Here is a 27,280-nt window from a genome sequence, read left to right on the forward strand (position 1 = left end):
TATATACAGAGCTGGGACGAAATTGAATGTGCGGTCGCTACAGATCAAACTTTTTTGTGGTTAAAAAGGATGCTAAGGTTAAGTGAGTTCGCTAAAGCTCAAACAGAGATGGTGTGTTAAGATTTCCCACAGATGTGGAAGGAGTGACTCAGTTGTCCTGATCCTCTAGTCAGCGTCTGTGGTGGCTTTATTTGCAACTCAGGGCAGTCCGGATGATGGTGGCAGTCACCAAGTCTGAACTGTTTTGCTGCTCCATCCGAGTAAGCATGTTTCCATCGTTTTGAGAGTTATGCCTAATATAGTTAGAACCCTGTCAGGAGTCACATACTGTCCTCTTTGAAAAGATTAAGTGCTCCCTTCAGCGTGCTGGAATTTTCTTGAAGATGTCACGTTTTGTACTGAAATGCAGCTTGCACATCGTTTAGGTGTCTGTTACAGTCAAAGTGGAAAACTTGTGGTGGAAAATGTTTCTCAAGTAGCTCTAAAAAGACAGACAAATATTTTCTGTGATAAGTGCGGCACATAAAAAGGAATCTGCTTTTGAAGTTTGAAATACTTCTGTTTTCAGGCAGAGAACACACACGCTCACACACCCACACGCTAATCAGTCATCTGCTCTAGAGCTGACTACGATTAATAACTATTGGTTATCATTGTCATCTATTAATCTGGTGATTATATTATATCTCAGTTGTGTAATTGTTCTCCGTACAATGTCAGAAAATAATGAAAAATGTCCATCACAGTTGTCTCGAGTCAGAGATGATAACTGCAAGTCACTTGTTTAGCTCAGGCAGCTGTTCAAAACTCAAAAATATTCAATTTATGATCATAGAACGCAAAGAAAATTTACAGTTGAGAAGCTGAAAAATTATCCTATTATAAAAATGTTAAACGATTTTCTGCCAAACGTCTACTATCACACCACAAAACACTTTAATATTGTGACATATTTACTGTATTTTCGCAAATGCAAGTCTAATTGTTTATGTAACCCGGCATATCTAACAGACAGGCTCCAACGCTCACTCTGAATCTTACACCTAATGATGCAGTCACCAGGTGTAGGATGAACAACACACACACACACACACACACACACACACACAAAAACATTGCCTTTGAAACTAAACCCTTACTTCAGTTTTTTGGTTTCAAAGTCCCTCAGTTGTGTCTGGTAAAGAGAATGATTTAAAGGTTTGGTGCCAAAATAAATATTTCTTGCTGCTGCTTGACTTGGCCCATACTTGCATCAGCAGATGTTGGATTTCATGAGACGATGATTTGAGCGTTCAGATACTACAAAAAGCTAAAGAAAGGCTGAACTGAGGTTTGTCAACAAAAGATGACCCTTAATGTCCATAAATCAGTTTTTATTTCTTGCACGAAGAAAGTCGATAACCATTGACCTTTAAGAAATGTTTAACTACCTAATAAAGTTGTGTGTGGTGTGAGAGGCCACGTGTAATGGAAAACATATTTAAAAATTAGTGTAATGGTGATTCAGAGACACATAGGCAGAGTTTGCACATTCAGGAAAAGCAGGTTGTACCATTAAATGTTTGCTAAACTTAAGACAAAAAGTGTGATAACAAGGGTTGGTGAGGAGGCTTGCACACAGCGTGGGAAGACAATATCCCAGGAAAATAAATATGCATCAACAACTTTATAATAAGGAGTGAACTGATCAATATTCACCCACGAATTAAGTTTAGATTGAACACAAGTGCCGTTAGTACTACATCTGGTGTAACACTTGCACTCTCTTAGGTAAGGTCCAACTGTGTAAAAAAAAAAAAAGATTACTGCGATGAGCATCACAGTCAACACATGTCCCCCTTCTCTCTCAGAATAAACTAGAATTTAAAAAGATTGATAGGTAACAAGGAAGTCAGGATATTAAGTAATAAAACCACACAAAGGTGTAAACATGTACGCTTCAGTGTAGCACTGAAATGACTAATTGATGAGTGAGTGAATTGAAACTCAGTTGGCAACACATTTTATAATCGATTAATCAACCTTTTGAGTCATTTTGCAGCACAGATGCCAAAAAAAGTTTGATGGAATATTAAAAAAGTTTTGAAATTAAGAAGATTAATTGATTCAATTAAGAATTAATCAAAAAAAGCCCTTCATTGCTGCTGACATTATATAATATAATGCATGTAATCAATAGTAATGCATATTGTTATAAAAGTCACGCATTTAGCTGCTCATGCTCAAATTCATTTTTTGACCACATGTATCGCAGACTTATCCTGTCGCTAGTTGACATATTTTTTTTGCAGAAAGTGTGTTAAAGTGAAATAATGTTCCCAAATGACAGGTTCATATTATTACTGCGAGGGAGATGTTGGGGAGTGGAATAGTGAGAAAAGGGATTTGGCACTGATGAGATTGTCACAGAATCTGAATGTTACTTATTTACACAGAGAGCCGGCGTGCCAGCTTGCAGAAGCTGCTGCTTATGAACCTCGTGTCTTGTGTCTGCGATGGATGTACGATAAAATAATCACAGCAAAGAGCCAAATTCATGTAAACAAATCTCCCTCACACGAACCTTGTATCAGGGAGGTGTCCTGTTCTCGAGATCCAATACTTGATTTCGGAGCCAAGTTTTTAGACATTGAAGCCAAGTTTTGCTGTTTTTGGATATTACCTTCTAACATTTACAGATCTAATACACGTTGCCTATGGAACAGAGATGATGAATTTTCTATTTGGTGTTTTTTTCTAATCTAATCATCAGAAGTTTCATTTTCTGTTTATAGTTTTTGGAGCATTCTTAATGAAAATGTGAGCTAAATGCAAAAATCATGTGTAGTTTCACCACAGATAACACATTTATTTGTGAAATTTAAACATCTTTTAAAGTTGATTTTGTCATACAGCTTCACATATGTCCATATAGAGCAGGTGGACATTTGAACATCTGCGCTATAGCAACCAGTATTCTGGTTTGGCCATAGATTTTGCAGTGAAATGTATTGCCCTGCACTTTGCTGTGTGCTATTTGTGTATTTGCAAGTGTGAAGCACACTATCAGATCCGGTGTGTTGAGTTCTCATGTTGGTCCTGATGACATCAGAGGAAAGGAGTAACCATCTTGATGCCCAGCTCTCAATCTCCTGTTTGTGCAAGAAGCCAAATTCTTGCCAGTGCTCTGACGCAATGTTTTCTGCTCTCCTGCAGACGCAGCGAGATCTTTCAGGAAACCTGGTGGAGACTGCAGGCTCAAGAGATCAAAACTTGAAGCATTATAACGTTTACCTTTGCACCTTGCTCCCTCTCTCTTTTCATAACTTTCTTGAAGCAAAAAAAATATATCGATTTTTCTCTGATGTTGTCATCTCTGCAAAAAAATAAAAAAAAATAAAAAATCAATTTCCATGGATCTGGTTACCTGCTCTTATTGCCACTGTATTTTCCATTTAAAAAGCAGCCAAAAGTCATTTTCAATCAATGGGTCATTAATTATTGAGTATGTGCAGGTTGACAAGATGCACGTCTTGTCTTGTTTGCCAGACGAATTATCTGTAGCCAGGATGCTTGCCGTATAATAATATAACCAACACGTCAGTGGATTTTTCTCTCCCTGACAGCATGAGATGGTAGCACTAACCAACAGTTAAGGACAAAACCTCTGTACTCCTAATCAGCTTAATGCTGGCTTATTCAAAGGCCCTCTTTCAGACAGAGCAGCTGCTGTCAGCCAGTTTGAGTAGAGGGTGTGACTGCTGGCAGAGCTCGCCGATGCAGAGAGACCGGTTGGTGATTAACAAATGTCAGTAGACTTTGAAATCTGGGGAGCCCAGTCGGATGGCTTTGTCCTCTGTTACTTACTGCTGAAGGTCTTCCAGGTGGCTCTGTCATGCTCTCTCGCTGCCTCCCTTCTCCTCCCACCCTTCCCCTTCAGGGCCCTGCTCTCTCCCCTTCTGCTTCTCTCTGCCCTCTTCTCTTCTTCTCCTCGAGGGCTCAGGGTTTACAGAGCTCTGAGATAAAGAAGTTCAGACATGCCTCACATTTTTAGACCCCCCTTGTGGAAACGTAGTTGGCAGCTTCTCCACAAAGTGTTGGTGCATGCCGCTTGCGCTGACCTATTCTGTCTTTCTTTGGAACGCGGATTGTTGTAGCATTTCCTTGAAAAATCTCTTGATGTGAGAGATAATGTCACTGAGAAATGAAAGGACGAGGCAAAGTCAGCCTAGCAAGAGTGCGAGATGTTTTCTGCTGAGCTGTGTGGGCAGAGGCCTTGGGTACAGAACATGTACATCTGGCAGATAGATTTCTGTCAGCAGCTCTCCAGTGTCAGGCTGCCTGCCTTTGAGGAAGAGGATCAGATCTGTGGGTCCATGTTGTGTGCTGGCTGAACACCTAAGCGCACATAGTCAGCTCCTAAAATGGCTGCCCTTGAAGCTCGGCTCAGAGGAGGATCTGAGCAGCTCAGTCGCTGCCTGTTAGAGCCCCAGCTGACTAGATGAAAGCAGTTACACAATCTCACCCATTAACTTGGTGTGGTACAGGGACTGACTGGCTGAAAAGACACAGCCAACTCTAAGGCAGATGGTGGTTGTGTAGGAGGCTTTTTTTTTTCTTCCTTTTTTTTTTCCTTCCCCGGGCATTCCTCTCCCCTTCTCTCCCTCCGAAAGGATTCTCTTGATATCCATGTCAAGGAACCTGGCATTAGGAGGCAACTTTGTTCAAAACAGCAGTGAACTGCCAAGAGAGTAGGGTGGGGCCCCGTGGTGAGGCTGTAACCTGACCCTGAACAACAATGGATCCCCTGGTTGCTCAGGGACATACTGGCAGCTTGGCCGGCTCACATGGAGCTCTCCATGGCCGGCCAGTTGGGTGTGGGAAGGCAGGGCGGGATTCCCAACTGTCTCTGGCTTGATCTCTCTTAAAATTTCTCGGTTTCAGTATCCAGATCAGTGGATTGAATTTGATCAAGGCGCTAAAGCGACGTTACGTTGCAGCTCTGTTAAAATCAGCTGACTTTGTAACACTGTACAGTGACAGACAGTTTCTATTTTTTTTTACCAGCATTGCATAATTTGTTGTTTGATTGTTTTTTCCTGAAAACAAATATTTTGAAATGTGGATTCGTCAGATCAGTGTCAACACCTCACATTTGGAGTTACTTTGTAAATATGCTCGCAAATACTAATCATTGAAAGCATGTAATTAGTGGACAGAGCTTCAGGGTCAGTGACGCGAAGTCAACATAGAAGTGTCTTTGAAGACCTTTCTACACTGAGGTCCGATTGTATTGAGTTTCATGGGGAAATTACCTTAATTCTCAGTAAACAGTCTCCTCATGAGTTTAGTTCTCAATCACTAGTTTCAGTATGATGTTCATATTGTACATAATGGTCACTGGAAAAGTTACAGTACAACACACCAGGCTCACATAACTCAAACTAGGCAGTGCTGATCAAATATGAATCAAGATTTTGTCACTGCATTGCCCATTCCACGCCCCACATGTTTTTAGAACCATTTTTTTGTTACTGTTTAGCTGTAATACAAGAAGTTCTGTGACCGAGCAGGCCATTATTTTTTTCTCCTGCTTGAAAAAGCGGTCAAAACCAAGTGCAGCCCAACTTGCAGTACGCCATCCCACAGCTCAACAATCTCATCCAAATATAGACACTTTTGGCTATAAAAAAAGCAAGATGGCAACGGCCATAGCCAAAGCCTTGCATTTTCTATAACTCTGCAAATTCATGTCAAATACAGCAGTGTTTTTGTTTCAAGTCTGTATTTCCATGAGACAGTAGTAGTCTACTACTAGTCAGTGGTAGTAGTCAGTCTACTACTGACTTGTGTGGACAAAGGGCAATGCGAAAGGAATGTTTGCTTATTAATGACAAGAAGACATAGCAGACATTAAAACAGTACTGCACCGCTTTATACTATAATAATGCTGCTCTTGCATATTAATGTAGTAGGTTTTGTTTATGATCGTGATTTTTTAAAGTTTTTAGTCATTGATAAAATCCTCATTCTGTGGAATTTCTGCGAGAACGGATGGTCATAGTTGTATTCCAGACACGAGCCATGGCTTATTGTGATGTAGACCTTTGTCACTGAAAAGAATGGATCGACAAAGGTCCGTGTTTGCTGTGTGAACCATTAATCCTCTTTGAATACATGCAAAATAGCTGTCTTTGCCTAATAGAAAAGATGGAACGAATTCAGGTTCTGAAGTAGTAGTACTAAGAAGTTGTGACTGTCAGCTTTTAACAACACATGTTTTTAGTTTGAAAAGTGCAGCTACATTTAATTTCGTTTAAATGAAAGAGTCTTCTTGGGATGTTAGGATGGATGATAATGTGTCCAGTGTTTGAGTCATTTGAGTCATGCCATGTCATCCGCCCTCTTTCTTAACTTATTTGTGTATGTACATTTAAGTACACATCCTAGTGTGTGCACAACTTTCCATGTGTAAACTTCATTGTTGTTCTAGTCTTGTATTTCACCTATTTGCTCCATCGTTGACGTACGGGGGAAAACACCTGGCTTTATATCAAGGAGTTAATGAAAAGAACGGCCACCTGCATCTTGAAATGTTGTAACAGAAGGCGTAGCTCTGTGCTCGTTGTAATATGTTCATACCTGAAAGGTGTCCACATGAAAGCCTGCTGATTTGGGGATGTTTGTACCACACACATCTGATCCTGTAAAAAGCTATTGGCCATTTTGCATCTATAGAGAGGAATCCACATCCCTAATGAATCACACAGCTGACACATACTCACAGTATAATTAACAGCCATACAACAGTAATATGATTCAACTTCATTACTGCAAAGTTAGTCAGTTTCCATGTGGTGTATGAGCAACTTTGTCTGAAACACTCCCAATACGATATGTTCCTTTCCTCCAAAAGAATGCCAGTGTACACCTATTGTATTAATATGTTCACAGAAACAAGTAACTATTAGTTGTTATTTTCCTTCAATTTATGTGTTATTGTGTTCAAAAGAAAGTGTGAAAAAAATGATATTGATTGGGTTTTGTAAAGCCCCTTAAATACTCATCTCAGAACTGGTGTCATATTAGATAGTTTTCTAGACAAAATGACAGTTGATTAGAAAGCCATGATGAAAGAGCTGTGAAATGATGGCCACATCATCAACATCAATTTTTCTGGCCAAGTCCAAACTGCAAAGCAGCCCAGAGACACAAAGCCTTCATCTCTCAGTTGATTCATTCAATCTTATTTCAGAGCAGTTGATACAATCTGATGGAATAGTCTGCTCTAAATACTGAGCTTGTGGAGCTGCTCTCCAGCTGTTGCTTATCCCAAGGTAATAAAAATGGGACAAATCAGCCCATAATCCCTCCTCAGTCCCTCCATTGTTCTTGGAATGATGCTATGCTAAAAAATGGGACCTTCTTAGTATTCTGAGTAACATCAGCATCTGCTGAATTCTCCTTTGTTATGTTTTTGTGAGGCTTTCTATGAGAGTTTGTGGACAGCTCTAGGCAAAAATATTTTCATTTTTTTTTTATGTATTTGCGACTCTTCCATGTATCAGTGTGGTTTTGCCTTCATAATGAGACAATAGAAATGTGTTGCAGTTGTGTGCAATTGGACAAATATCTCTTCTTTATTTAATTAAAAAAAATATGAGCTCAATAATTTCAATTTGCATGGAGTTGGTGGTTTAGATTTTATTAAAATTTTGCAAACTTCAGCCTTTGGTTTACCATATCATCACTTCCACAGTTATTCAATATCAAAGCAATTATAAGGAAAGAAATGCTCATCATGTTGTCTTAATTAATCCTTACTGAAATTACAGTCACACAGTGTAATCCAAAAAACATTTTTTACCCCAGTGCCAAATTGACAGCATTTTGGAAACGGCTCTATAAAAGGAGCAAATGACACTCTGTTTTAGAAGGATGTCTTTTGAGCACATAATCATGAACATTTGAAAGCATTATATCTTTCGCTGGCCACTGTCTGACTTGTTAGTGGAAACGATGTGTCATCCATCCTGCTCTTGATTATTCTTTGTTCACAGCAGGAACATTGATAATCATGCTGAACCATCACAAAGCTTATTTTTGTGGAAGGGATTGTTCACTGTACACTGAATATGGAATTATTACAGGACAATATTAGTCCTGAAGTCCTGTTGACCCTTACTTGCACTTTAAATGGAAGTTCACCAGTGGATTCAAATATTTTAACATGATTCTCACAAATTACTTTTTTTTAGAGAACTACTGAAAGTCTGTGTAAAGTACAAAATAAATATGTGTTTTGAGTTTGTCAGACTAAAGAAGAAAGTGTTATTAACCACCAAGCCAAATTTGAATGCTTAGTTTATGAAATTAGGTGTCAAAATCAGGTAAAAATGGGAAGTACTCTCAGCTCCAGGACTGTGGGGTCATGTCCACTGAACCGTCTTTCTTTCTCTGTCTAAATGTACATAAGTCATGTATCTCAGTGAAACGCTGTCTGTCGTCACTTTGCGGTTATTGGTCTATTGCGGTTTTTTCATGAAGCGAGGGGGGAGATCACCGGCAGCACGGCACACCCAGCAGGTGGTCAGACCCAGGCAGGTGTCTCTCATCCGTGTGCGCCGTTACCGACAAACGTAAACTCAGATCTGACTACATATATTCCCTGTCATAGCTACAAGCTACTGTTGCATATACATCCCGTGTCCCGTTACCGGTGTTACATTAACTGACATTAGATAACACACATGAAAATGATGAGAAACCTTAGCGTGATTATGTTAATACACGATATAAAATCACATTACTGTGCACCACGTCACCTAACGTTACCGTAATTACTGTATTATTTTCACGTCTCCATCAATATGGCCCTTCACAATCCACTTCTTCTTCATCACTTAGTTGTTGTTTTTTAAATTAAAATGAAGTAATGGAGCTGTTTCATGTTGATGTTGAGGGCATAGCTAGCTGTACGTATAAGTGTTGCAATTCAAAAATATTCCATCATGTTTCCAACATTTATTGTGTTTTGAAAGAAAACATGGAATTGCATTTACACAGACATAGACATCTATTCTACCGTGTACTCTTTTGCTGCTAGCCCTCCTGATTACTTTCTCTGTCTGTTTCTTTGTAGGTTTCCCTGATTTTCCAGGGAGTGCTCCCCTTTTTTAGTGATGGAGGTATTGCAGTGTGATGGCTGTGACTTCCGTGCCGAGTCATATGATGACTTGAAGACCCACATTCAGGAAGTGCACACTGTTTTCCTCCAGCCTGCAGATGCAGATGAGTCTGACTCTCTGAAAGATGAGGAGGAAGAGGAGGAGGAAGAGGAGGAATATGAGGATAAGCTTGACAAGGATTATGCGCCTTCTAAAGCTGGAATAAGTATGCCTACCACATGAATTCAGATGTTACAGTTAATTTGTTCAGGATTAGAAAATATTTCTTTTTCTGTTTCATAGAACTCTTCACAGTCACATAGTTGCATATTTTATTAAGTAGCATGAAATGTTTGATGCTGGTTTTATTGAAAGTCTAAATAATAGTAGTCAAATGAACTGACTTACTGATGAACCATTCTGAGCTGGCATCTCGCTTACTTTCTCTTCTTCTCTTCTTCTTTAGGCCCCAACTCTACTGACAATTCCAGCCAAACATCACAAAAGCAGACAGCTGAAACCCATCTGCCGTTTTACCAGTGCAAGTTCTGTGTCCGTTACTTCAGATCGAAATCATTCTTAAGAAACCACACCAAAAAAGTGCATAATGTTATAGAGGAGGATTCAGATGCAAGTATCTCCTCACAGACAGCTAAGCAGCCCAGCTACACCGTTATAATGCACAATGACCATTCAAAAGTGTATTCCTGTCAGTATTGCACATACAAGTCTCCACGCAAAGCAAGGATAGTCAAACACCAACTAATGTATCATAACAAAGTTCCCATAGAGTGTGCTGATCCTTCCACAGAGGCTGGAGATGAATCTGACTCAGCCGGTGGACTCATGAAGGGAACATTTGCCTGTGAATGGTGTGACTATCAGACTGACCAGAAGGACAGCTGGACTAATCACGTGGTGAAAGAACACAGCGACAAGGTCAAGATAGTTTCCTGCATTGCGGAACTGGAAGGGGAGGCAAGTGCAAGCTCACCCAAACCAGATTCTCCCTCTGCTTCTCAAAGTCCAACTAGTTTAAAGATGAGTTTAACTGGAAATGAAGAGTCAGCAGGAATAACAGCAGAAAACACATCGGAAAAACCACTCCCTGAGATCTCATCCTTTGAATATGCACAGATGAGTGCAGTAACACCAAACAGCACAGGTTCCTCGATTTTGTCCAAGAGGTTTGCTTCAACTGATGTCTCCAACAGTGTCATAGAGATGGATGCCAACTTACTCAATGAGGAAGACTCTAGGAGCAGCTTAGAAGATGACGATGACGACGAAGAGCTGGGTGACATGGATGATCCCAGCTATACTGGGACTCTGTCAGCAGATGCAAAGCAGCTTTTAACTGATGATGATAATAAATTACTGGAGACTAAAGGAATACCATTCAGAAAGTACATGAACCGATTTCAGTGCCCTTTCTGCTCCTTCCTCACCATGCACAGGCGGAGCATCTCCCGCCATATTGAAAACATTCACCTTTCTGGTAAAACCACAGTGTATAAATGTGATGAATGCCCGTTTATTTGCACCAGCCCTCTTAAACTCGGCACGCACAAACAGAGCCACAATTCCACAGATTTAGAGACCATGGACCTAACAAGTGATAGCCCAGATCCTCAGAATGACAGTGCTGCAGAGCCAGTTAATGGAGGTAATGTAAGTTCCAAAGTCAATGGAAAAAAGATAACCAGCACACCGAATGACCAGCAGAATCCTCATCGCTGCACCCTCTGCAGCTTCTCTACCACCACTCTGAAAGGTCTGAGGGTTCACCAGCAGCATAAGCATTCCTACTGTGATGACCTAGATGCAACTGTCTTTGAAAGCCAGCTGACTGACCAGCCAGACTCTGAAGTGGACGCTTCTCCAATCTTTCTACAAAAAACCCAGACCTCCATTTTAGGACTTGCCACCAAAAAGCCCTTAGTAACAGGGAAAAGAGCCAGGAAGTCCATTAATGACTTACCTTTGGATTTGTCCTCAGTTAAGAAGAGAACTAGAATTGATGAAATTGCCAGTAACCTTCAAAGTAAGATAAGCCAAAGCCAACAGGACATGATCATAAACCTAGATGACATGGATGATGAAGATGCAGGAGAAAACCATGCCACTGCTGATAAAGAGGATAAAGACCATGACAATAAAAACCCTGTCTTCACCTATAACACTCAACATCATCATGCAAGAGAATCAATGATCTCTCAAGAGGGAGGCAGGATAGGAAAAAGAAAAAGCAACCCTAAGTCAAAACCTAGAAACATTCCTATATCCCTGACCCTCTCAGATGATAGCGAAAACATCTCTGTTGACCCAAGTGACAGTACTATCCAAGAGAACGCTGATTATTCAGAGGAACCAGGAACTACACGTTTCTACTGCAAGCACTGTGATTACCACAACAAATCAGCTCGTAGCGTCAGCACCCACTACCAGAGGATGCACCCTTACATCAAGTTCAGCTTTAAGTACATTTTAGACCCAGAGGACCAGAGTGCAGTCTTTCGCTGCTTAGAGTGCTACATTGAATACACAAATTACAACGATCTACACCAACACTACATGGATCACCACCCCGAAGCAAGTAATGTGCTCAACTTCAACCAACCAAATCTGGTATACATGTGTCGCTTTTGTTCGTACACAAGCCCCAATGTCAGGAGCCTCATGCCCCATTACCAAAGAATGCATCCTACAGTGAAAATTAACAATGCTATGATCTTCTCCAGCTATGTAGTGGAGCAGTCCCACAAGACAGGTGAATCACAAACCCTGAGGGAAATATTAAATTCTGGCCCCAAAAATTTTAACTCAGCTACATCAACCCCCAGGTCATCCTCCAGCCCAGTGTTGAAAACAGTCTCCAAGACCCCTGAAGCCACTCCTGAGACAGACCCTCTGAAAGAATCTGTGGGTGGCAATGTTGTTGTCTATGATTGTGATGTGTGCTCTTTTGCCAGTCCCAACATGCACTCTGTTCTAGTCCACTATCAGAAGAAACACCCAGAGCAAAAGGCGTCTTACTTCCGTATACAGAAAACCATGAAAGTCATCTCAGTGGATCAGTCACAGTCTGTTGGAAACTCTTCATATAATCTCAGCATGTCTACACCTCCGAAACAACCAAGCGCAGCACTGTATGGATCAGATGAAGAGATGTACTACTGTAAACACTGCGTGTACAGCAACAGATCTGTTGTTGGGGTATTGGTCCATTATCAGAAGAGACACCCAGAAGTAAAAGTGACAGCAAAATACATCAAACATGGTGCCCCCACCCCTGGTCTGATGAAATTAATGGATGAATTGCAAATTGCAACTCCCAAACATTTTCTGAAGCAGTTTCAAAACAACGGTCACGATGGAGCTAACAACTCAAGTCCTAAACCAGGCAGTGGTGAGAAAGGTGAGGATGAGCTGTTCTTTTGTCAGCACTGTGATTATGGCAACCGCACTGTAAAAGGAGTGCTTATTCATTACCAGAAAAAGCATAGGGAAACCAAGGCCAATGCAGACCTTGTACGTCGCCACACTGCCGTTGTCCGGAGTCAGCGTGAGCGTGCACAGATGGTTCAGTCGAGCAGTGTATCTTCTGCCATGACTCCAGCCCCTCCAGACTCTGAAAACGCTACATTGCTGCGTTCCCTTAAGTGCAGACACTGTTCCTACACATCTCCTTATGTCTATGCCCTAAAGAAGCATCTGAAGAAAGAGCACCCCACTGTGAAAGCCACAGCCATGACCATTTTACACTGGGCTTACCAAGATGGCATTCTGGAGGCTGGCTACCACTGTGAGTGGTGCATTTACTCCCACGCTGAACCCCAAGGCCTGCTGCTTCATTACCAAAGACGCCATCCTGAGCATAATGTTGATTACACCTACATGGCCAGCAAGCTATGGGCTGGTCCAGAGACCACCCAACAAGGGGGAAATATGGAAGCTAAACATTATAAATGCAAAGACTGTGCCTTTGAGGCCTGTACAATATGGGACATCACTAGTCACTATCAGGCAGTCCACCCATGGGCCATTAAAGGGGATGAATCTGTGCTTTTGGATATCATCAAAGGAAATGGCTCAGCTGAAAATATACACCAGCAGGTTGTCAAAGAACATGTGTCTTTGGATTGCCAGCCTATTGAAGATGATGGAGCATTGGTCATTGCTACCCCACCTCAAGAAAGCAATCCCCATCCTTTGCATCCACGTCTTTCCATCTCTAACAATCCTTATCAGTGTACTGTATGTCTGTCAGAGTACAACAGTCTCCATGGCCTCCTAACCCACTATGGAAAGAAACACCCAGGCATGAAAGTAAAAGCTGCAGATTTTGCACAGGAGGCAGACATCAATCCCAGTTCGGTGTATAAATGTCGTCACTGTCCTTATGTCAATTCCCGGATCCATGGTGTCCTAACTCACTATCAGAAAAGACACCCATTAGTGAAAGTCACTGCAGAAGACTTTGCAGATGATATAGAGCAAATTGCTGACTTAAATGAAGGAGATGACAAGTGCAAAACCCAAAGGCAGGGCTATGGCGCTTACAGATGCAAAATGTGCCCGTACACACATGGGACACTGGAGAAACTCAAAATCCATTATGAGAAATATCACAATCAGTCAGCCTCTGATATGTTCGCTCCCTCTATGTGTTTCTCTCCCAGTAAAGAAACAGAGCCAGTAGCTGAATGCAGTGCTAGTAATATATCAAGTGCAGCAAAAGTCCAGGAGGTCAGTGAATTGGACCTTGCCCTCTCTCAGTTACCCATCAATAAGACTGAGAAACATGCTATATTCAAGTGTCAGCTCTGCAAATACTTTTGCTCCACCAGGAAAGGCATCGCTCGACACTATCGTATCAAGCACAACAATGTCCGTGCTCAGCCAGAGGGTAAAAACAATGTTTTCAAATGCGCTCTGTGCTCGTACACAAACCCTATACGCAAAGGCCTGGCAGCACACTACCAGAAACGGCATGATATCGATGCCTATTACACCCATTGTCTGGCTGCTTCCAAGACCATGACTGAAAAGCCTAACAAAGTGGTGGCAACCCCACCATCAGAAGGGGAGAATTCAGAAATGAGTGAGGACTTGCGTTTAGCTGTGGAGAGACGAAGGTGTTCTCTTTGTGCCTTCCAGGCCTTCAGCAGAAAGAGCATTGTCTCACACTATATTAAACGCCACCCAGGTGTCTTCCCCAAAAAGCAGCATGCTAGCAAGCTTGGTCGCTACTTCACTGTTATCTATGCCAAAGAACCTGAGAAGACTGCTGTCAGTGCAGCGGCAGAGGAAGACAAGGAAATGCTGGAGGTTCCGCTTGAACCTGAGCAGGACAGCGAGGTTGATTGGCTGCCATTCAAGTGTCTAAAATGCTTCCGGATGTCCTTCAGCACAAGTGAGCTGCTCTCTTTGCACTACAACGACCACCATAGCATTGACTTGAAGAGAGACTTTGTGGTATCACCCGGTCCCGGCGATGAAGACTCTGAGTTGTACCAGTGTTCTCACTGTGAGCTGAAGTTCTTGGCTCTCCCAATTCTCGCTAAGCATCTATTGAACCACAATGAGGAGTTTCAGAAGAGGGCCATGAGACAGGAGAGGAGGAGGCAGCTTCTCAGCAAACAGAAGACCACAGAACTACCTGAGATCAAACCTGAGAAGGTGAGCAGGGATATAGGTCTCCATTAAACCTTGTAAATGTAAAAATCGAATTTTTCTTTTACATCAATGTCTGATAACATACTCTGAATCTTTTGATGTCATACAACTACCAGTGTCTATCATACTAAAGGTGTTCCTGACCTCTTTGAAGTCTTAGGCTCCCATGGTGTTTAAAAAAATCCATGGAAAAGGTCTTATAGAGACATAATGTTTCACTGAGAGTATTGTTAATTTATCATAACATGACTTTATAAATCCATAATTACTGCAGTTGTACCCAAAGTAGTCCCATTCTGCCAAAATTAAATTAAAGAGATAATTATGTGTTTCGAATTGCCCCTTCAATGTCACCAGGAACATATAACAGTGCATAATGATAATGAGGTGTGATAATTGGTTTCATAATAAGTTCATTAAAAATACCATTTATCTAATTTTAATGTATATCTGAGAACAGTGACAATCTCTAACTTCATGGAGAACAAGTAAATCTCATACAGAGAAAATAAAAAATAAAATCAGCTGGCTTAGATTGATTCATAGTCATTAATGGCACTGTTGATGTCCTTAAAAGGTTAAATAGTTTAATTAAAGTTAAACATCTCCCTTCATAAATCAATGTCGAAAAAGGTGTCAAACAGCTAAAACAAGTTCTTCCTGTCATTCTTTTTCTGTGAACAGGAAAGCCCTGTAAATAAAACACCTATAGGATTCAGGTGTAACTTCTGCATAGAGGTGCACCCAACCCTCAGAGCCATCTGCAACCACCTTCGGAAACATGTTCAGTATGGAGAGGTCAAAGAGGGACATATCAAGGTAAATATATTTGTTTTTTCATTCTCAATTGCTGTTAGAGTAAAATGTTTGTAAAATGCATTGAGAGACATTGTTTTTGCAGAGTGTTGGCAGTCCTGCCTCTTCTGCCTCCCACCTTGTCTAAAGATCATCAAAGATGTGGATCATCGGTGGTATTAAGGCAGGCTGAATAACACCTGGGTGCTCAAACAAGCCACCTGTAATGGTGCACACCCATCAATCAAAGGGGCCACACTAATTATGTAATTATGTGTAACTTTAAGCCTTAATATAATTTGAATGGGTAAGGTAAATAGAAATTCAGACTCAGTGCAGCTAGCTTTACTTCACAGCTTGTTGAAAACAGGGGAAATTAATATGTGATAGTAGTACTGGTTGGCAGATTTTGTTAGATTAGCACCAAGTAAGCTGTTTCTTTGCTAAGTTCATTTGTAGCCAGCTGTATCAACATTAGATTTTCTTAAACAATACTTACAATACAACAATACAAGACACATTTTATCAGTCCCCAGTGCTTCTGTCTTGTAATCTAACCCTCATCCTCTGAGCTCTGCAGTGATCTGTTTTACTGAACTTGAGTTCTGCTTCCCATTTTGTTTATTACTGACAGGGGCTTCTGGGTAGACAGTCTGTCAGCTTCCCCCAGAGGAAACAAGCAATGCTGTCCCATTGCAGTGGAGGGGGGAGGAGTGGAGTGGTGAGCCATAACTTTTAGGGCAGCGGCGGGTAACCGTTCGAACATTAGTATTCCACTGAGGCTGCCAGTGAGGGGAACAGGCCTAAGGATCCAATGCCTTACCCAAACGGAGGCCTGGTTCTTCTGTTAGACACTCTGTCTGTCTGTTACATATTTAAGATGAGATGGCTCGGTGCCACTGAGAATGACACAGTGAAGTATTTCTGTTGCAACGCTGACTTTTAGGTATAAGTATAGTGGATAACATGTTAACTAGTGCAGCTAGTGGCTCTTACCCTGCAAGGCTTATGAGTTAGCTCCAAGCATTCATGGTCTACAATACAATGACCATGATGATGTACAACATTTCTACCAGATGGAATATACTGTATGTTTTATACATTGCAGAGGGTAAAAATGAATGTTGCTTTTTATAGTATCATGAATACAGTTTCATTTCTGCAATGGCTTCTAATATAGTTGGATGAAGAACAGGCTGACAGTGCAGTCAGGGCAGACTGGATGGCAAGGTTGGGCCTGTGGATGCCACATCTTATTTATGGCTGCATGAAGTGCAGGGTCAGGTCCTTCCACTGAAAGAATGAGCTTCCTTGGGGCAATAAAAAAGTCATGGTGATTGTCTGTCCACTTGTGACGACTACAGAACAGAGCTTGCACTCCAGCAGATGGAGGAATAAGAAATAGATGGTGGAGTTTTGTTGGCTTTGTGTTATTGTTGGTAGAATGTGCAAGGTCTTCTGGTTTAGCTCTTTATCTCTTTTGTTGTAGTTGTATTCTTCCATTCCTTCTCTGGATGATTTAGCAGCAGCAGCTAGTAATGAAACAGGTGTAGAAGCCAAACAGACAAAGATTATTAATCACTTAGAATAAATGTTTGTGTTTTTGTATAAGGTAGGGTTGGTTGGGATTGAAGAATTTTATTGTGGTTCTTCTACATGCTCTTCTTAGAGCAGTTGAGAGATGCATGAAAAAAAAATATGGAGGAATGATAAGTATCAAAGCTCCTAGACGGAGATCATGTCACATTCCATTTCAATAGTGCAATCAACTCATTATTGACGTAAACTGGCAGACTACATAGTTTCAGGTCAGGGGATGAGTTAGCCCCTGTTGGGGCTTGTCTATACTGGACTTAATGTTTTTTAGTCATTTGCTCTTGGACCTGAAACATTTTTGTCTTGCCCTCATGTAGGCTGACACTGCAGCTTGAAGTGTTTTGCACAGAAAGGCTTTCGGGTCAGTGATATACCCACATGTTGATCTTCTAATAGTCAGTACTCAAGCATAAATGTATTCATCTGACAATACAGCAGGTGAGAAGAGACAAAGAAAGAGAGAGAGAGAGCTGTGACTGAAACTTACCTGAGAATGATTGTGCTGATGCAGCAAAGACAGAAGCAGAGCTGTGAGACAGATGCTTAACTGTTGCTTATGCACTGTGTGATTTGGCTGATCTCAGGAAAAGGGTTAGAAGTGCCAGACTCTTAAGTGATACTTGAGTGAACAGGTATTTTTGTCATCTGGTAGTTGGTTATCGTTGGAATATCAACATTGACTATCCAAATAAATTGTTACCCTTAATCTTTTCTTTTATTGCAGCGGTGTGCATCTGCAAAACAAAAAGACCTTGACAGAAAAAATCAGCAGGCACAGAAAGATTATTCAACAGCTTCTCTTTGTTTTGCAGCAAGAGGTCAGCGAGGTTCCCCTGACACTGCCTTCAGAGAGCCTAACTAATGGCGACCTGGAAGAGGATGAAGCAGCTGAAGCGGATGATCTCGAGAGACCCGCATCCGCAATGATGGGTCCACAACACCTTTCCACAGTGTCTGGTGGTGTTGCTGTTGCTGCAGAGACACTGGAGCCAGAAACGAATGTCGTGGAAGGAAGGGCGGCGGCCCTAGTGGCTGCAGCAAGGGCTGTGGTGTCAGAGGAGCAACTTAAGCAGCGATTAACTGCAGGGGGACACCCATGTGCCCAGTGCGACCGAGTCTTTATGTCCATGCAGGGACTGAGGTCCCATGAGAGGAGCCACTCAGCCATGGCACTGTTCAGCAGAGAAGACAAATACAGCTGCCAGTACTGCCAGTTCGTCTCACCCTTCAGACACAAGTAAGTAGGAAGGATACAATAGTCCCCTACAATAGAGTCCCCTTACTTATCAGAAAAGTTAATTGAAGTTTTAATCCTGGTTGATATAGTGACACCTGTGGTTACCAGTGGTACCAGCAGGTGTGGTTGACACTTGACGCAGATGCAAACATTCATTAAGCAGCTACATTTTCAGAAATACAACAGAGAGTGTTGCTTTTGTGGCACCTTTTTTCTTGTTCTATTACTCCCTGCATATAAAAATAGAAACAATTTTACAAGCAATTGTAAATGATGCTGCGGCCAGCTCTGAACTTAAACTCAGCTCTGAAGCTCTAAACTGTGTTTTTCTGTGTCGACTTCACAGTAAAAGCACCCTTGTGGTTTGCCAGTTGAGTGCTTTTAATGTGAAGGTGCATCAGTAAGAAGTATTTGTTTGCATTAGTAATAACTTACTATTAATATAGCTGCGATATGGCTGTGAGAGAGGGGACGGTAAACATTTTCTGTGACTCCTTCATGCATGTAAAGTCAATTTAAATCCAGTGTAGGAATAGTGGACCCTGCCACAAACAATAAAAAAAAATACAATATTTTGAGGTAGAACGTAAATACCTTGAATGGCAGTTGTTGAAAACATACTGACTGGTTTGTTCTTGTGGTAATCTTAAGGATTATAACTTTTAACTTCTAACTATTTTGTTACCTGGCAGACCTAGAGGTTTACATTTTGAAAGTTAATTTTTGGACATTTGAGCCATGATAATTTAGCAGCAGGAAAATGGCTAAAGATCAGCTGCCATTTATAGAAAGACATAAAATAATTGCTGATATTATTCAGTAATAGATCACAAGCACCCTTAAAATGTGGGCAGTACGTAGTTTATATACCTTAGCAGTCTTACACCAGCTGTTCTGCAAATCAACAGGATGTTAAACTCATTTTGTACACAGTACAATTTTACACCTTGCTGTGTTTACCCTACCACAAAGCCCTTTGAATCTTCAATCTTCTCTAAGATTTCCTGCCTCCTAGGAGAGTAAGACAAACATTACAGAGAGACAGGCATTTTGGTAGTGTGACTTGTTTTATCCATCACAGAGCGAGAGGGGAAAGAGAGAGTCCTCATCTCCTCTGAGCTCCCAGGTGTAATCCCTCTGTACTGTATGTGCCCTGACCCAGAAAGAAGCCGCATTCCCATGCCACCTAGGAGGCTGGCATTAAAAACACAGCCACCGTCCCCACAGGCACTCACGCACTCATTCCCACCAGGGGATTGTGGGTAGATGAGTTCACCCCATGGCTCCTTGTTCTGTAGTCATTGGAAATTGGTGGGGCTGTTAAACAGACAGGTAAACAGAAGTGAGCGCTTTAGATGCTGCTGAAAATCCCTGCTGTTGAAATCACCACAGTGGATGCCATGGAGTAGAGCTCTCTCTCTTTCTTTCCTCTACTAGTCTTGTCACTTTCTCTGTCTATCTGCTATCCTTTTGTCCCGATTTCATCTATTTATTGTATTTTATTTTTTTTTACATCTTTTGTCCTCTTATCTCATTTTCTGTGTTCTTGTTTGTGTGTGTGTGTGTGTGTGTGTGTGTGTGTTTTGTTTCCAGTCTGGACAGACATGTGCAGTCTCACCACGGGCACCACAAGCCCTTCAAGTGCAAACTCTGCCCCTTTAAATCTGCCTACGTGAGTCGCTTGAAGAGCCACCTGCACAAGGCACACACAGGTAAACACACACACACACACACACACACACACACACACACATACATTAAATTACGTCTTGCAGCTGTATCCATGACTAACTAAGTATTCCCGGGCCAGAATAGCAGCCTCCTGTTTATCATCTTCCACATAAAGACACTGTGCTTGATTTAGCTTATCCAGCACAATGCAACCAGTGGATAAGCTGGAGGAGCAGCTTCACCATTCACTGGGTCCATTAGATACACCTAATTACACATCCAAAAGAATTATATTTGGATTGTAGCACAAATAATCCAAATGAATTTAGTCTTAATATTGTTTCTTTGGGAACAGCATGCTACAAAAGCATACAGGTGCCTTTAGTTAGATGTGATTCTTCGCCTGTGGTTGTGTTTTTAGTTTTTGAGGGAGCCCGACAAAGCAGACAAAGGCACAGACATTCAAGCTAATGCAAAAAAGATACACCTGAGTGGTCAATACAGGAGCAAAAGAAACAATCTTAAGACTGTCAAACTAGAAAAGCCATATGAATGCTCTCACTGTCTGATTGGAGAGAACAAGAAACAGCAGTAAGAGTTAACAACTGCTATGGATAATTGACACAAACCAATTTTGACTGTGTGATTTGCATTTGAAAAGTAAAGTTTGGGTGATTTTGTACATTTTGTGGCAACTTTGGATTGATTGTCTTTTTCCTAATTAAACCACTTCTAGTAAAAATATTTATCAGTCAGATCAGATTTGGTTGCCACTTTATGGGCTGTATTCAAACAGTTACAGGAAGCAAGGTACTATAAATCTTCCAGGGTATCCAAAGTATTTAAAACTCTAGCAAAGTGTTTGCCAACGCACACAGTTACAGCATAGTCATATCCATGGCTCTCTAATATGTACAACACTTTATTCAGTGTCTTTTATTCACTGACCGACTTTTGCAATCACTTGTCCTTTGCCATTTTCACTGAAAAACAACAACAAGCAGCCGAACTAGCTAACAAGCGTACCCATCATTAATAAATGGTATATTGATAGTTCATTTAACTTAAGAGAAATGTTTAACAAACACTGAAATGACAATTAATAATGTTACTATGTTTACTAATTCTATAACATAAGCCAACCACATATGACAGTTTAATGTGATGTTAACACATACAGCTAAAAAGCTGGATACTGGCCTGTTACGTCATGTTTATGACAGGTTACGTCTTAATGTCAAGTTGTCATAACAAAGACATCTCAAACAAAGTCAGTGTTACAAAATACATAATTTAATAAATGACAACAGTCAAACATTCATACTCATTCATAGCAGATGCCATGCGATGATCATGACAGCGTTGTGTCTGTCTGCACAGCCCATCAAATAAAGTGTTACTATTGTAAACATCCGTTGCAACTTTATAACTCACTCAAATATTTATGTCTGCTTTACAAAGCAGTTATTGTCCGTTTGCCGTATTGTAAACATGATTTTCAGCTTTATGATAGCCATTCAAATAATGTTTATATTTGCTTTACAAGCCATGAATTACGCTTGCCAAAGACAGACGTGCTTTGTCACGCTCCTCTGCATCTCATACAGACTCACTGAGCACCCTAAATGTATGACATTCACCAGAGAGGCTTTCTGACACGTGGTTAATGTTGTGAAATGGTTGCACTTTGGTTAAATCTGGCCAGCAAAATAACATAGTTAGGTTTAAGAAAAGATCGTGGTTTGGATTTAAATAATTACGTTAATGAACTTTAATGTGTGATGTAAATACAGAATGGGCTGTGTTCATAAAGGCACAACACATTTTACATTTTACAAAGCATTATGAACGTCTGTTGCAACTTTATGATGAACATCAACCTAACATTATGTTTTTTTTTAACCATTTAACAAGAAATTACATCTTTAAACATTTTAATAGCTGTCCAAATAATTATAATAGTTTATGGACGGTTTACACACACATATTAACCATTAACAAAGTGTAACAAATATCTGGTCCATTTATCTGTGTAATGTTTGCCAGAGAGAGGCGAGCTTCATGCGAATCAGAAAAAGTTCCCCAAGAACATTTTACCTCCTCTCCAGACTCGCCTCCCTTTGGCAATGTGAGATTTGTATATATCTAACATAGTGCACGGTTGATTTTTGTCCAGTAAATACAAAATCAGTTTTGTAACTTCTAAACTGCCTACAAGGAAACTGCATGTTGAGCAGTTAGAATGTGGATCCGACTTAATATATTATTTCCAGAGATCATGTGTATGTGTGATACCTCAAGACATTTCTGTTTGAATTTTAATGGAACTTCAATAAATGTTGCAGCTCAACACTTTTTTCTATTATGCTTAATTAGTCCAAGGGGAGCACTAAGTGAGTACAAGATGACATATTTGTTACAGATTGGCTCAGGGGGGAATAACTTTGTGTATGGTGAAGGATGTGTTTATTATGACTATGTTTTTTATTAGGAGTCTTCAACCATTTACAAGAAAGCGACATTCAACACTGTATAGTCAATTTCAGTTTCGTATATTAGTGAAGTTGTTGACTTATGCTTCTTGATTTTCCTTCAGGTGAACAGCACATGTACAAGTGCTTGTCGTGCCCCTTCTCCTCCATGACCATCAGCCAGCTGAAGGAGCATTCTCTGAGAGACCATGGTGAGGCCCTGACCCTCCACAAACTTCGGGCTGCTACCCAGGCTGCTCATGCCACCCTCAGGCCCTCCCGGCTGTCCAGTAACACAGAGCAGACTCCTTTGGCTCCAGATGGTAATAATATCATTGTAATACTGTAGATATAAGATGTGATAGGCTTGTCAAGCCAGATTTGGAAAAGTCTCAATTAAGCATAAAATCCATTGTTTGTCCATTGTTCTACATAAATCTTTAAAACAGAGTTTCTTAGATTTGGAGAAAAGGCACCATATTATTCATATTATTTCCTTTTGGTCTATAAAATATCTAATATCTTTCATTTAACATTTATCATTAACCTATGACAAAGTAAAAAGATCAGATCCTCACATTTGAGAAGCTAGAAAACAGCGAATGTTTTTGCATTTTTGTGTGAAAAATTATGAAGAAGTGATTATCAAATATCCAAATAGTTGCCAATTTATCTCCTATAATTGTAACGCATTAGTTGTCTATTGTCTCTCTCTCTCTCTCTCTCTCTCTCTCTCTCTATACTATATATATATCTATATCTATATATATATATATATATCTATACTATATATATATATTATATACACACACACACACACCACACTTATATACATATATCATCAAATATATATATATCAGCAAATAAAAATTTAGAGCCATTTAATGCACTTTTAAACAACTAAAACATGTCCATTTTCTGCCAGGCATTTTCATCCAAGGTTATTTTATTTTTTATATTATTACTATAACACATTACTAGATATAAATATGGAAAATCAGCACTTAGCGTCAACAAGTCTGTCTTTGGGAAGAGGGTTGTGCGCTCAGACTGAATAAATAATGAGGAGGAGTTGAGGTCTGATTCTGACACCTTTCTTAACAGAATATTTCTATCAAAGAGACACCTTCACTGTAGGGCTGTGTAGCAGCAAACTCCTTGATGCCATGCCGTGTTGTAGGTGTTTTAGTGGCTGTGCAGGCACGGCTTTAGCTTGCAGACTGTTCTTGGCAGCAGCTGTCACCTTGCTGCTGGAGCTGTGGAATCTTCCCTGGAGCTGAAGCAGGGCAGCATTCCTCAATGCACCAACCACCACTGTCAGCTGTGCCCTACCAAGACAAGTGAAGCATTGAGAAAGAGCAGAGCTGACATATTGAATGTCTCACTACCGTGCCAAACTAACTACCTTCAGTTGAATGTCTAAAATTCTGAGATTTGCAGTGGAATAGAGCTTTTGTTTTGAAATGATTAACATTTGATTGGCTCTTTACATTAATTTCTTCAGAAATGGTTTGAGTATAGCTGCAGTTATACTTGTAGCTGCAAAAACCTCCCCAAGTTCTTTGAACTCCAACCACATCCTCACTTTCTTTTATGCTGCATTGAAGTAAACCTTGAAATATTTTTAAGGCATTTTCCTCCTCAATCTCCACCTCTCATTTATGCAATGCAGTAGACAGTTTTGACCGTTAATCCATTCAAGAAGACACATCACCACCTCATGACAGGCTGTGCTCTCCATCTGCTATCTCATCTCCATACATCTTCACAATGCAGAGAGGATATTAAAAGCATGAATCAACTGTGGCATTGTTTGATTCTTGTGAATTCCTCTGCCTCCGCTGCAAAAGTGAGAAATTGGATCTCAGGCATTTTATAAAATTAAAGTTTAAAAAGAAGTTTTTTTCCCCCCCTTTTCTTCCATGCTTCCTCATACTGTGAGTGCTGAAAGAAGCATTTTTCACATGGATAGATATTCTATTAGTGTCACTGTGGTTTATTTATTGATGTGTTGGAGGCTCAAAGTAGGACGAGAAGATGAGCTTGCTCACTGATATTATAAACTCTTGAGAAAGGGAGAGACGTAGGGGACGAATAACAGTCGTAGTGATACTTATGTATCTGTGAGGGAGGTTGGGGGGGGGGCATTTTGTGTGAGCATGATGGAATTCCAGATAGTCTTGTCTTATTGTCTTATTTAGGGAGGAAAGGATCATCTGCTGCCTGCCAATAACTTTTTATTTAATATTTTGGATATGCACACAGATACTCTGAGAATATATATTTTTTAAATTCCAGTCATTGTTTGAATGGTAAAAACACAATCATGAAATATGTTTGTAGCTTGAACAAATTTTTCCTCCATAATGTCCATAAATATCTCCGGAGTAAATGTGGATAAATAACACAGACCCCAAGAATAAATTTGTGTTCTGAGTTTGTAAGACCAAAGAACAAAGTTTTATTAACCACCCAGCCAAATTTAAATGATTAAAAATATGTATGAAATTAGGTGTCAAAATCAGGTCACAACAAGCAGTATTCTCAGCTCCAGGAAAAACAGAAACCCACCCCACTCGTGGAAGCAGTCAAGCAGCAATTTTGAAGCATTTGAAACATGTCAGATGAGTTCAGAAAAGGACATGACTAACTTTGAAACGCTCTGAGCGTCATCATCTATCTCTCTGCTAGGGGTGCAGGGGCGTGCTCAGGGTGACCTGAGCGTGCCATCGAGCCACCCTTTAGGACCACCCAAAGAATACTGGACTGAAAAACTTTTTTAAGGTTTTAACCTTTTAACTCCACATTTCAGTAATGTATCGTTCAAAGTCTTTTCACGTGTTTTCAGCAACTTTTTCCAACATATTTAATGTATTTTGAAAGAAATTTCAGAATTGCCTTTACACAGACTTTAAGTACCAATGCAGCAATGTAAAAAACACTAACACATACTACTAAAATAAGTAATCAGTAATAATCCTCCTGCATTCAAAATCTTACCTAGTTAAAGTGCAGAAATTTATCAGCTCAATGTAATTAAGGTATCTAAAGTACTCATTCTGCTGGAGAATGTCCCCTGTGACTGATAAGTTATTATATATGACATTATTAGATTGTGAGTACTGATGCGTCTGTGTTAAAGTAGCATTTCACTGTTGGAGCTGTTGAAAGTGGAGCTGGTTTTACTACTTTATGCACAGTTAAGTAGTTTAGTACAAGGCCCCTCAACCTAGGGGTTGCCCTCCTCCAGTGGGTGACTCTGATGTGCCGCGGGATGATTAATGGGTTACAAAAGGAGAAAATACAAAGTTTTGCAGCGTAAAAAGGCCTTAATTCTTTGGACTTTTCTCTAACCTTTGCCTCTTTGGTGAGAGTTTTCCCACTGTGGGCTTCAACAGTTTAAACGAAACCATCTGAGAAGTTTAGACTCTTTGAGAGAGCTCCTAACAACTTCTAAAAATCTGACATCAGTGGTCACAAGCCAAAGAGGTTGGAAACCAATAGTTTAATCTTTAATAATGTGTTGGATTTTATAAGCTGTTACAGTCTCACTTGAATCTTTACAGTGTGTTGCAATATAATAATAAACAGCATGTTCCTCTAAATTTCTTTACCCCACGCTCTCAGATCCATCATACCTGGAGCCAGCGGATGTTCGTCAGCAGCTTAGTCATTACCAGCTGGCCTCCCGCAGTCAAATGTCTTCCAGCTCAACACCTGGTGGCTCAACAGTGGCTGACAATCGACCAGACGGCATCCTCACTTGTGAGTTCTGCGAGTTCAGCTCTGGATACATGCAGAGCCTGCGTCGGCACTACAGGGACCGCCACGGTGGCAAGAAGCTCTTCAAGTGCAAAGACTGTGCCTTTTTCACCTGCTACAAGTAAGAAAACAGAACAGTGACTGAGATGTTGTATATTTATGCTTTATGCTGATGCTAGATAGACAAGCACTGGATAAATCCCCTCAATAGTTTAGTGATCCTTCTTTCTGTCTCTGAATCCATCTCAGGAATACTTTCACCATGCATGTGGAAGCCGGTCACAACAACAATGCACCTGACGACCTCCCTAAAGACCTACGCTGCCCTCTCTGCCTCTATCACACCAAACACAAGAGCAATATGATTGACCACATTGTCCTGCACAGAGGTACACATCATGCAGAATGGAACCAAAGACATAGTAAACTCTACTTCTTAAAGAATAGGTCATTTTTTGGGAAATGCGCTTGTTCACTTTCTTGCAGAGGGGTAGATGTGAAACCTGGAAACAGCTTCTGTTGGATTATTTTTTGGCCTGTGGGCAGCTCCTCCTAAATTAGCTGAATAGATTGCATTAGTGTTAATGTCAGATTTTATTTCGATGTACCGGCCAGTGATGGTGGTATGCAGCCATGTTGGCACCAGTTTGCTTTCTTTTCACAAAGTGTGAGATACCATCACTGTTACAAAATACTGACACTTCCGACTCTGAATTACAAGTTGGATGCTGCTCGTAACTGCAGTTTGAACAGTATGACGTGATATTTGTATATCATATTTGTATGATTAAATAAAAGAGATATGTGTTAATCAGTGAGCTTTAGGAGTGCTGACAGGCAAACTTTTTTTTTTACATTCTACCAGAGCCAGGCTGGCCATTTCATCACACAGACATATCACAGAGTGATATCAATCTTCTCAT

General features: G+C 40.6%; 1 protein-coding gene across 1 annotated transcript in view; it reads left to right on the forward strand.

The window, feature by feature from the left end:
- The window catches only part of znf462 (zinc finger protein 462), a 50,902-nt gene that overhangs the window by 13,497 nt on the left and 10,125 nt on the right, over positions 1-27,280 (forward strand). Inside the window, exons 2-9 of the mRNA XM_019275533.2 lie at positions 9,122-9,372; positions 9,613-14,828; positions 15,510-15,644; positions 18,029-18,453; positions 20,047-20,165; positions 22,721-22,918; positions 26,223-26,478; positions 26,607-26,746. Of these exons, the coding sequence (XP_019131078.2) occupies positions 9,162-9,372; positions 9,613-14,828; positions 15,510-15,644; positions 18,029-18,453; positions 20,047-20,165; positions 22,721-22,918; positions 26,223-26,478; positions 26,607-26,746 (6,700 nt within the window). The 5' untranslated portion in view covers positions 9,122-9,161. The remainder of the gene's footprint in view (positions 1-9,121; positions 9,373-9,612; positions 14,829-15,509; positions 15,645-18,028; positions 18,454-20,046; positions 20,166-22,720; positions 22,919-26,222; positions 26,479-26,606; positions 26,747-27,280) is intronic.

The sequence above is a fragment of the Larimichthys crocea genome, chromosome IX (assembly GCF_000972845.2).
Source record: "Larimichthys crocea isolate SSNF chromosome IX, L_crocea_2.0, whole genome shotgun sequence".
In the NCBI taxonomy this organism is placed as follows: Eukaryota; Metazoa; Chordata; class Actinopteri; family Sciaenidae; genus Larimichthys; species Larimichthys crocea.